Genomic DNA, 12213 nt, shown 5'->3' on the forward strand with positions numbered 1-12213 from the left:
TATTGGGATTTTGCTGAAAGTAGCGTTAAAAAATCAGACACCTGCAGAGCTCATTCTCTTTACAAAACACGTTGGGAGATGTTTCACGCTGTGAAATCCAGAATGACTTGCAACAGTTACAAACTTGACCACCCAAAGTATTCTTCAAATGCCTTTTAGTTAGCTAAAGCAAAGGGTTTGGATGATTTTGAAAGATTGAAATAACCTATATGTATAAAAATTATTGAACATCTCTTAGCATTACATTTCACATTATCTCGTCCTCTTCCAACCTTCATTATCGTAATATGGATTGACGGACTAATCAATACGGACGAACTCGAGGTTATGTTTCCTGTATGTAACACTAACATTGTTTCTATACGATAATGAGATAAGCATTTAAAAACAGAAACGAAACCGAAATCAGTTTATTGTTTCTACGAGTACGACGACTGTCAAAGATCTGTTCCATTAGGAATCAGTTATCAATTTGTCTTACACGGCATTACTTGTTCTTAGAGCATTTTGATAGTCACTAAAAGTACGTTTGTCTCGATTATTTTCCAACCGTTAAGGCTTTTGTCCCATCCTCATAATATCCGCAATAAAGTGATCTTGAAAATCATTGTGACGGCATGTCCGATGGTCCGGTGACATTTCAATGACATGATCATCACTTTGACGACTTCAATTTTCTGATCAAACAGTCCGCAATGATCTGTAATAAAATCCTTTCTACTATCAAAACATTGTGCCTGGAAATGGCCTGCATTTAGATCCCAAAAACCCACGAAAGCTCGGTAGCACACGGAGGTCGCAATGTTCCGTCTTTTGCTCGAATCTCTGCTAGTCCTCCTTCACTTTACTGTTCTATTTCACAGTCCCCGTTCGGTGGCGTGATGTGATGAAGAAAAGTTTCGCGACCTAAATATCGATTTTTTCGCTCGTCCCTCGTCCTCATCCCGCATTATGCACACACACATACACACACACACACACACACAAGCAAACGTTTGTTTCTAGCCCGCGGGTTCAGCTTTTTTTTATAGGTTGAGGTTGGCGTTCCCTCTTCTTACGCGTCAGTGTGTGCCTCTCTTATGTGTGCCAGTCACCACCAGCGTTTCCGGGGGTAAACGTTTCCGCTGAAAGATGATGCACCGCATGTGTGTGTGTGAGAGGAAGGCAAAAAGATGGCGCAAATGAATGTTTCGCTCATGCTCTCCGGGTTCATAAAGAGGCTTTCCAATCCCGTCGACTAGGCCGTGGACGCAATAACGAGGAGAAAATATGATGAGGGCCCATCACCACCGCCACTACGCGGGAACCGAGTTCACATAAGGGAACGTATGTAAGTGTGTGTGTGTGTGTGTTTTTGTATTGCACAAGGACGGAACCCTCGTCGGGATATCCCGTCACATCTCAGCCAACGCGCCACGGGCTATGTTTTGCGGGAGGTCAGGGTTTTTTGTTTTTTTTTTTCTCTTTTTTTGCCTAGAAGTTTGGAGGAAAACGGCATGTCTGGGGTAGCGTCTGCCGTCTCGATATAGGCCGTGTCTGACTGTGTGGGGACGGCGACGCATGCGCATGGGCCCGTTGCATACATCCCATGCTTTTAGTGGCGGTCGAGGAAATCAATTGTCAGACGGCTGGAAAAATGTCAGCAAAAGCTCTGCCGGAAGCGTTGTGGTGGGACTGTACATGGGGACGCGGAATTCATGTATCTGCAATCTCCCGACGTTCGCGAACAGAACATCCAAGCGCTCTGCTCATGCGAAGCAAAGAACTGTTTCGAACGAAGAGAAAAGGCGACAGAAATGACAGCTTAAAATGCATTTTTACGGCACCTTCTGGACGTGCAGCGTTCGGGTTTCGGTTGATTCCGCCTACACCATCTCCACCTTCTGGTGGTCAAAATCTCCGAGAGATAACTGCTTTTACTGGTGGCTTCAATTTGTATCGGTTCGACTATAACGATGAGCAATTAATTTAATCCTGCCGTCTTCCCGGGGCTCGAAGAATGCAATGGCGATTAGAATTTGAATGCGACGGCTTGTTCAACCACCACCCACACGCTCGGGTGTCCGGATGTGCAAATGCCAAACTGCCGCCAACCCAAACTCGCGGTAGAGATTGATACATCCTACTGGCTGCTGCTGCTGCTGGGCCGTTTTATTGGACAATCTCAACGATTTCTCGACTGCATTTAGTGAGCTTTTTTGTTTGCTTCATCCGTGTCTGGTGCTGCTGCAGCCTGTTTCGTTCGTTGCGGATGGATCAATAGAGCGAGGGGAAAAAAAAGAAAGGAACCATTGTTAGTGTGCAGGCCGGAGTGACGTTTGTCCTTGTCGGTTGTCGGATAATTCGAAAATAAATTAAATCCTCTCCAGCAGCTGAAGCGGGGGGAGTGGGTGGGTGCGTGGGGATGGGGTATGGGATGACAGTGAACTTTTGGCAATGGCACAAACTCTTGCGCCGCTCTCCCTTTCCCCCCCCCCTACGAACGAGGGGCGATTTCCATGGCGACCTAAATTAAATGAAGAAAACCACGAAAACGAACATTTTTAGCTCCAAATGTCTGTCGTTTTTTGCTTGCCCAAAAGCTGTGTGTGTGTTTGTGCCTGGCATTGAGATTATAGAGACACGTTTTGTTGGGGCGTTTGAGGGGTAGTAAAGGGGGTGTGGGGACGTTTGTAGGGAATTAACATCATTCAAACGCGCGCTGGAACGGGAAAAGGACGATCTGGCAGTGGTTGGGCTGCACTTCGGAGCGTCTGGTTCGGGCGAAATGTGATTGGATTCCATCGAAATGTGTCTGGCTGGGTTTTTTATCGCTAGAGATCGGTTCGGCTCGTGACGTATCGAAAACCATTGGGCATGGGGGGATAGAGACGACTCGCAGAAATATATATTTATGTTGTTTGAAATTAAATTTGCATATAATAAGTACTCAAACAAATTAAAAAAAAAACAGAAAGTAAATTTCTAATCTCTAATACCGAGAACAGTATCTAACTGCCTGTTCAGCATCGTTTCCCTCGAAAAACCAATCAAACAAATACACGGCCGGTGTCAACAGTTGGCCGCGCGTCATGCGCCATTTGTTTGACGCGCCACGTCATGCGGCTTAATCGGCGTAAGCCGTCGTAGTAGCAATACAAGCGTCACCAGCCGTCGTCCAGTCCAGTCGATAATAGTTTCCGACACGTCTGATAAGCACTTTTTATTTGCCTAGACGTTTGCGTCACCGCAAAGTAAATGCATTGCAAAGGCTACAGATGTCGATTGCTGGCAGAACAGAATTTTCCCTCCACGTATGCGGCCCGAAAGGAAGGTCGCATTTTCTATTTCTTATTCGTGTTTAGTCACATGCTTCTAAATGTGTGAATCATTCGGGTCTGTATATGTTTTTTTCTGGGATTAGCGTGTTTTGAGATTGTGATTGGGACAGTAGTAATCTCCAGCGCAAACATTTGTATCAAACAGTGCAACATTGTACGTTGAAAAACACATTTTATCTATCTGAAACGATTTATCGCAATTTGTTTTACCAAGTTTGCTGGAACTAAACAACATAGGGTAAATGTACCGATAGTGGTGCAATTTGTGGTTAGTAGTGAATATGTGTTAATGTATTTGAAGTGTCAATATAGTAACTATATTTGAAATGCTATCACATTGTAATGGAAATACGTTTTAGCTTCCCAAACACAACAATTTTTACCATAAATATATAAAAAATCCATATTTCTCATGCCGTATGTACCTCATAATGTTGGTATGGTTCCTATATTTATCGTAGCATGTTCCTATACATAGTGGTGGTAGTCAAAGAAAAATAGAACAAAAACTGTATACAACTTGAATGTCTGCTTGATATTCAGGCCTTGCTAAGGAGACGGTCCCACGGCGGGAAAGTTCTTAAGTCGTGCGAGTTGATGGTTGTATCACGGACCTTCAATTGTGTTTGATAATTTTTTAACATTACATTTATTTGTAATGGTTTTTTTTGCGAAAGTAATACGAGTAGTCAGAAAACCCCTGGTTTTTTCTCCAAAATTAACTGGTTTTACTGATGTTATGCCTTTAGCCACTATAGGGACATGCATGTCTTCTGTTCCTGTAGTGGGACTTAAGTAATAAAAGTGAAAAATTTAGAAGAAAAAAAGCCAAAAGCCAATTTTTCACGATTATGCGTAAATCAATTTCAATACACAGTAGCTTTGTAATCATTTACAGCGTTAACTAAAACATGAGTTTGCGTAGGAGATGCTAAGGATTTCCAATAATATTGATAGATTTCACAAGGAAATGTAGCTTTCGGTTACTTTATAACAGAATGGCATCATTTAACTCCTAAAACCCTTTGTAAAAGGTCAGACAACATTTCGTATTCCACTACTACTATCGGTACTACCACCACTAAAGGTTACATTTGCCCTTACATGTTAGAACGGATAAAAAAGTATCGCTTCTTGATATTATAGATTATTCTTTAATTCTTTAAATTTGGTTAAATTCTATATTCATGAAGCATTGTGTACCAACTCACCTTGAAAGTTCTCTTTGCTACTTCCTAAACCATTATCCATATTTTCAACGACTGAGTTTGCATTTTTGTCAAAGAATATAATAAAAAGAGTTGAGATCAGTTCAAATGATGCAGCGCAATTATTTACACTGGCACGAACTGCTTTTCTAAACAAACTCCTCTTCATCGGTCGTTAAAAATGCATTCGCGGCAGTAAAAAAGTGCACCGATCATCGTGATCACTGAAGTTCACTTTGATTCATCGTGCAGAGATATAAAACCCACCGCAACTCAAGCCAGCTTATATTTACATAACAAATCCGAAGCCAAAAAAAAGCTTTCATTCTTCTCGCCCATCGACAGCAACGGTCCACCGTGAGCTTTAACGTAAGACGCTGTGCATTGGTGTTAAGGGGGATGGTGGGTGTACACACCACATATACCACCCTTATCTTATCAACTTCGTTTCGCTGCCCGTTCCAGTGAGCCACCAGAAAGCGCAACTCTTGCACGATGCCGTTTAATGCCGACCGACAGCCGGTACAAAACGGCGAGCGCAAACTGAATGCACACACTCCGGACGAGTGTGTCTCACCTTATTGGTAGCACACACGGACACGCGATCGTTTGCCTGCTACTGCTGGCTACTGCTTACTGCCATTTCCATCATCCCAGGGTCGATTTTCGATCGTTTACATCGTGGAATAAAACATCCGCTTAAATGCAGTTTTGCTAGCGGCGGCAGAGCCAGTCTGACGCGCCACGGTGTGTGTAGCAACAGCAGCAGCAGGCACCCGTCAGCCAGACCAGACATAACACACAGAGAGCGAAAGAAGAGGAAGAGCCAAAGGGGGGGGGGGGGAATAGCAAAAGCAAAACACAGCAAAACCTACGTACGAAAACGCAAAATCAACACTTCACGTCGGAATGATAATTACGTCGTGTGTGTGTGTGCACCCCGGGAGAGTGGGGGTGGAGGCGAAGGTTTTGAAGGTGCGTTTGGAAGTGGCAATGATGCACATTCATTGCGATGAGCATTCGCTCTCCCCATTTCGGGTTTAGCGCGACTGCGACGAGACGGATCCCCTCCGATAAGTTTTTGTTTTCTTTTGTTGCTTCTCTCGCTCGGGGCTCTGCTGGTGGGGCGGGTGTCTGCGAGCGGTTTTGGAATGGGAATGCAATGCGATGAGCCCGCCCCGGACACCCGCACTATCGCCATATGTAGCGCACAGTCCTCCCGCCGGACGCAGACACCGCAGTAGAGCCGAAAGGGGGGCCATTAGAAATCGTAGCACGCCACAGACGAAACCGATTAGTGTACGTTACCGCCCACCCCGACCCTGATGATAATGGTGGCCAGTTAGGAGAGCCACATGACTGTCGCACGCGTGTGTTGTGTGTGTGTGTTTGTCGAAGGTGGAGGAAGAGGGCGTGTTAATTTTGGGTTCGCTTGACCGTCAAGACCGACGAGAGAGAAGTCGGTCGCCACCGGTTCTAAGGTCGACTGCCGGTGCCATTAGACTGATCGTTTAGCTACCAGCATGCGTGCGATCGGTAGCCAATTTGTATCACGCTGGTTAAACTGCCGACAGCGCTATCTGTCGCATCGGGGGGGGGGGACGACACTCGCCGTCTCCGAGAGCTCAATTATTGGCCATCGTGCGCGAGGCTTTCCAATCATGTCGTGACACGGTTAGTGTCGCCGCAGGGACACTGTGACACGGTTTCCGAAAAGTCGCTCTCCACACAGTTGCCTTACTGGGGGGTAATTTTCTTTGGCCAACTTCTCTTACAATGATCTATTTCTTCATTACAACTCACTCAAACATCGTCTTTTTTGCCCTTTTCTCACCTGCAGGCTACATCTACTGGTTGGTGTCGTTCTCCGTGCTCTGCGCCCTGGTCCTTGGGCTGTTCGGCGTGTTTCGCTGCCTGCGTGCGACAACCACCGGTACGCGAGCGACCGCCGAAGCGCTGACGCTGCCGATCCAGTTCCTCACCGACGATCTCGCTCCTCTAGACGCCAACTTGAACCACCTGCCGGTACCCGTAAGTATTCAAACACACTCCTCCCTATAACAGCTCCAACTGCTGCTGCTGCAGCGTCCTCGTTTGCCAAAGCCAAACCAGCGGTAGCATCGCCGCCACCAGACGGGAAACCCGCCGGCTCACCGCACCATCCAGCTCGAACGTACAGAGCCCCTCGAAGATTTTGCTGCGCAGGGGAAAGGTACGAGGGCAGCGCCGTGCCGGCAGGCCCAGCTCGGCACTCGGCTCGGCAAGCGAGTAGAACGGGAAGTAGTTGCACACGAGCTGGAAACCGTCGCGATACTTGGCCGCGGCACACCCGACCCGCTCCAGGCTGGCCCAGGTCAGCAGGGTGAAGTTGTTCAGCACCGCGTACTGCATCTGCAGGCTGGCCGTTATCTTCGGATCGGGCGTTTCGTCCTTCTGCAGGTACCAGTTGCGCAGGACGTCAAATGCGTAGTACTTGGGCAGGTAGCGCTCGACCACGAACGCTTTGCTTTGGCGCACGTTGCGGTAGTCGCGGCTGTAGACGGAGGGGTTCTGGAGCTGGGTGCAAGGGTCGGGTTCGTAGCGCTCGCAGCTGGCCAGGTGGAGCCGGGCCATCCGCGCCATCTCAGCGTCCCAGACGAGCTTCTTCATGTTGGTGACCTGGGAGCGGATCGCAAACCGATTCCGCACGCCATTGTGCGCGTCCAGGATGGTGGTCCAGAGGTCGGAGTTGCCTAGGAGTTGCTGGAAGTTGGGGCAGTGCTCGGGGGAGCGGGCTGGAACGGTTGGCTGTAATGAGAAAGGTCAGAAATTGATTATTTAGTGGAAATTACTAGAAAAAAACTGGTTCTTACTTACCCTTTCGCACAGTGTGTGCTGCTGAGCTCCAGCACATTCCAGCTGACAGTAGTTGGTGTACTCGCCGGAGAGGAAAATGGAGTTCAGATGGTGTTCTGTCTCGCCGGCAGTAAGGTTCACTGCCATTAGAGCCAGCAAGAACCTGCAGAGTACCATGAGCTTCATGATTCAGTTTGTGGAAGAGTCGGCTCGACTAATTGAATTTTCTGTTTTGTAATCCTACTCTGTTATGACGTGGTTGTCAAGAAGTAGCCTACTTTGACCAATTATTTAAAGAATGTTGATGTTTCTGAAGATTTTTTCACTAAATGGGATGGATTGAAAAAAAAAAGAAACTAGAGACAAGACTAATCTTAAAACCCAAATAAAGTGGCTCACTAAATGCATGGTATACTCAACCTTTGCGCAGTATTTTGCCAATATCGTAGCCAATTCTCAAGCTAGATATAAATTCTAGATGCCATTCAATGTGTAATCTTTCCTAACATCTTTTTTGTTTCAACATGAAAGATGATCATATGTTGTCTGTGCAACAACGTGATACGAAATCAAACAATTGATGGTACAGCTATGAAGAAATGGAAAAAAGTGCCAAATAATTTTTGGGTTCTTGAGCAATACAGGTAACTGTCCTTGTCAGGCTAAATTTTAATAAACAACAAAGCCTGTTGTTTGACTACGTGAGTTCCATAGAGATCAATCGTAATAAAACAACCCAGAAAGTTGTATCCTTTGGACATATTTTGATGAGCGAGTAGTCTGTAGGTAGTGTAAACAATTACACTTGGACAAGATATTAAATTATTTAAATTTTCTTAAATAACTTTTCTAATCAACTGTTTGAGAGCCGCTGGATGTGGGCTATAAATCGTGTTTATGGCCAATTCTTCGTTTGTATCAATTTTGTTTATATATTTTATAGTGCGAACTTTGCTTTTTGGTATGTTTCGCATGGAAAAAATCTCCTCAATTCTTAAAAAAAATGTTTTGTCCCATGCTGTTTTTGTAGAAAGTTGTTTTTCCTTTAAACTGTAAGCCTGTTATTACACATCCAATGATTGCCTTCCTATTGCATTTTTACTGCTTGAATGATGCACACCAGCGCATATTGCAGTGCCAAAGTTAAGCTATTGTTTAGTCTTTCAAACCCTCTATCCCTTAAAGAAAGTGTAAAAAATGCATTGGAACGCACTTTCCTCCATTATATTCTGGGAAGTTAACCCCGTTACGCCAATACGTATTTACGCCCTGGAAGGAGGGGGGCCCATCGGACACCGCCGACCTACTTGGGCGTCTAGTTTCCCGCGGATTACTTTCGAAATGGCGCGTCTCGCTTCCCGACCCGCCCGGACAAATGAAAAAAAAAAAAAAAAACAGTGACAGTCAACAATTTCACCAAAACAAAGTGCGCACTGTTGTCGTGTCGCAAAGCCCTCCTAAGGCTCGGTAACCATTTCTACGAACTACCGTTGGCCGTCTGGAGTGGGGTGACAAACACAATCTAATGAAATACGCCAGCAACGGCCACAGCAAACGGATCGAATGAACAACCATTTTCTCACAGCAGCGGCTTGTTCCCGCTTTGCGCAACTAACGCGCTCACGCGAAGATAGGACGTGACAGCGCTGAGTTGATGGAGGAGTGAGGGTGACAGGTTGGCAGAAGCAAAAAACAAAAAAAAAACAGCATAAATAAATAAACAAATAAAAGCAGGCCAACCCTGCGCGGTGCTGAGAATCGGGGCAGTATGGGCGGAGGTTTATCATTTCCCAAGCGAAAGCGAAAGTCTCAGTGGCATGTAGCACACACACACACACACACAAACTGCATTCCCACCAGCAAGCAGCACACCAATGATGGGTGGGATATGCAATAATCGAATGACAAACCACACCACACGCGGGGTGGCAGACGGCAAACGGCGTTTTGTTGGAGGACCATTTGGTGGACCGTCGAAGCGAAGGCGAAAAGGCTAATTTTAATTGCTCGCATTAAAAACGATGGCAGTATTTTGATGGGTGGTTGAATAATAAATAAATCGCTTTACGCCGTGTTGCGTGTGTGGTTCGAGCAGACCGAACCGAACGCAGAAGACCGTGCACAAGAGTAAATGGGGACTTGTGGCTTTAATTTTTCATCGCAAAGTTTTCCTCTTCCTGTGCCATGATTGGAATCGTGAGTTTTTGTTTTCTTTCTTTGCAACCTTCTCTTGATAATTGCACGTTAGCGGAGACACTCACGGTGGCTTTCATCGACCATGCGTCTCCACGGTCACGGGAATGCTCTGCCAACGGGAACGATTGAGGCGATTGCAGCGACAGACATTACTGGGTCAAGGATGTGGGAATGGTTAATTGTTGCGGCCAGCTGAGAAACGGGTTAAGCACGGGTTGAATTATTTCAATTCTATGTGTTTATTGGGAAATTAATAAACAATTACAAATGTTTGCTCATGGGACAGTTGTTTATGGGTTGTTTGTTTTGCTGTTCTCAGACTTTTCCCTCTAAAATTGCACGCTCAAAGCAAGTGTTGTATTTGCTACTAGCTTTGCTTTAATTTACTTTTCTTTAATTGTCATTACTTTCAGTTAAGAGATAAAAAGAATTAAAAAGAACACAACCAAAACGCTTCATGAATACAACATGATATTTATTGTCTAAAAAGTGTCTAAAAGTCTAAAATGTCTAAAAAGTAGTAAATATTAAAACTGTGGACTCAACAATGAGCAATTCGATTACTTATTACGTTTTAGAGCATTTTGATAATAAACGTTAGTTACTGCAAACATATAATAACATATTAACTAATTATTTTGAATTGTTAGAGTATTGGTTGAATTTAAATCATTTATTTGTAACTACTTTTTAAATTGAATATTTTATAAAATTATGTACTGGTTTTGTTAAACGCGATGCTGTATTTTAATATTGTCTTTTCACATAAAATATCTTTTTTTTTTGTAATAAAAATACAACTCAACCACATCCACCTGAAGCTTTGTCCCACCTGATGGTTTGAAAAACAAAAACACCTTTTGCCCGAACCACCTTCAAACAGAATTAACACACCGAAAAGGCAAGAAATAAAACAAATGAAATCGACGACGCTGCGAAATAGAGACGTTAACGTCGATCGAGAGCGAGACTTGCACTTCGCTGGCAACTGTTACGGACGCCCACCGTGGTCGCGATTGGGCGAAATGCCGCCCCGGATCCGCAGGTGGGCGAGAGAGGCGACAGCACTTTGTTTGTGGTCGGTCGGTGGTTGGCGGTATATCATGTTCCATAAGCCTTCCATCCTCCCCGAAAAGGGGGTGCATCTTGACGTGTCGTGGTCTTTTTTCCAGCGCGCGTACGATCATCGATCACCCGTGCCGCCGGCAAAGCAGCAACCACGCCGAACCTGAAATCGAACGCAAAGCAAACACGATACATCACACTCGTGGGTCTCTGGCGAGGCTTCCTTTGGGTCTGGAGATTGAACATTTTCCCTCCCTCTTGTTGTTGTTAAGTCTTGTTAAGAGATGCCAGTTGGGGGAGGGGGGGGGTTGGAACTGGGAGAGATGGAGGAGATTGCTTGTTAAACTGCTATGATTTGCCATTTATTTTTATCAGCTTCATTTTCGATGCATCCTTTCGCACGCTCTGCAGTCTTCGCGATCGTGTCGTCGTGTTTCCGTTCCGTTGCTGTTGTGTCCAGCTCACATTCCGGGCTGGTGGTCGTCAATAAATCTTCGTGACGGTTTCGAGGCGGTCGCTCGCTCTCTGTCTCTATAGCGATCTGTCTCGAGTCGTTCGCGCCCGGTGCACGACTTCTTCGCACTATCTAATCGCACCGTTTTGGCTTTGGACGCGAGGGAGACCCGTTGTTTTTTGTGTGTGTGCGCACTGTGGGAAGTTATGCATCATATAGCACCTAATTAATTATCGAATCGAAGCATGATTAATCTTCCCAAGCAACCCGTCACGATATCTTGTAAATGTTAATGTATTGTGTATGCTGGGGAGAAAAAAAGACAATCCCATTGCGACACAAACCACCCGAGACCTGAACATCGCGCGAAGCAACGAAATTGTCATGTTTTGGGGTTTTGGTGGATATCTTTTGTGGTTGGTTAGCTGCAGTATGTGGTTAAATTCTTCACCCTTTCCACCCTCCCAACAAGAACACCCTCTTCATGCAGGGGAGAGATACAAAAAAAAAACATCGTACATCGGATGAATGGCAACAATAAAAGAGTTGCATGTTTATTGAATCAAACTGTGTCTGGCGGCGCGGTAAGTTCCGCGGGGAACATATTTGGAAGAAGAGCACTGTGTGTGTGTGTGTGTGTGTGTGTGTGGTGATATGTCTGGGTTTAAATTTGCGCTTTGTCAGTCGAAATGCAAACTCCCCCCCGCCAAACAACCGAGCACCACTGAGGACAACCCGCTGCAATTCTTTCTGCTTTTTTTTTTGGTCGGAACTGGCTCGCTCGAAAAGTCACTCGGCACAAACGGAGGTTGATGACCAGTGCACCAAACCAAAGGCGTGTGGAGGGGGCAAGGGAAAGGGGAGGAGGTGGGGGAACACACCAGACCAGACACCTCGTGCTGCGACGAAATGCGCACGCTGCCGCTGTTTGTGTTGGCCATCTGCATGTGCAATTCAGCACGATTCGGTCATTTTAGCACGTTCCGTTTGTGCAGACATGACCGCCATGGGGGTTGCTGCTGCTACGATTGTTCCTTCGGCAGCCTCTCCCCTGACCACCAGCTGACCGTGCACTGCAACACTTCCATCAAGTGGCCGTCCAGACGATGACGACGACGACGACGATGTAGACCGG

At 45.8% G+C, this 12213-nt stretch overlaps 2 protein-coding genes across 3 annotated transcripts in view; one reads left to right on the plus strand and one right to left on the minus strand.

Moving 5' to 3' along the window:
- Window positions 1-12213, plus strand: part of LOC120897749 (homeotic protein female sterile-like) — a 143396-nt gene that overhangs the window by 117120 nt on the left and 14063 nt on the right. For both annotated transcript variants that reach the window (XM_040302814.1, XM_040302815.1), the window contains exon 3: window positions 6369-6559. In XM_040302814.1, coding sequence (XP_040158748.1) covers window positions 6369-6559 — 191 coding nt within the window. The remainder of the gene's footprint in view (window positions 1-6368; window positions 6560-12213) is intronic.
- Window positions 6280-7639, minus strand: LOC120897750 (venom allergen 5-like). Its single transcript, XM_040302816.1, has 2 exons — window positions 7385-7639; window positions 6280-7315 (listed from the first exon to the last, which is right to left on the minus strand). The coding sequence occupies exons 1-2, from the start codon at window positions 7547-7549 to the stop codon at window positions 6584-6586; spliced, it is 897 nt and encodes a 298-aa protein (XP_040158750.1). The 5' UTR covers window positions 7550-7639; the 3' UTR covers window positions 6280-6583.

This window comes from Anopheles arabiensis, chromosome 2 (genome assembly GCF_016920715.1).
Source record: "Anopheles arabiensis isolate DONGOLA chromosome 2, AaraD3, whole genome shotgun sequence".
Classification (NCBI taxonomy): Eukaryota; Metazoa; Arthropoda; class Insecta; order Diptera; family Culicidae; genus Anopheles; species Anopheles arabiensis.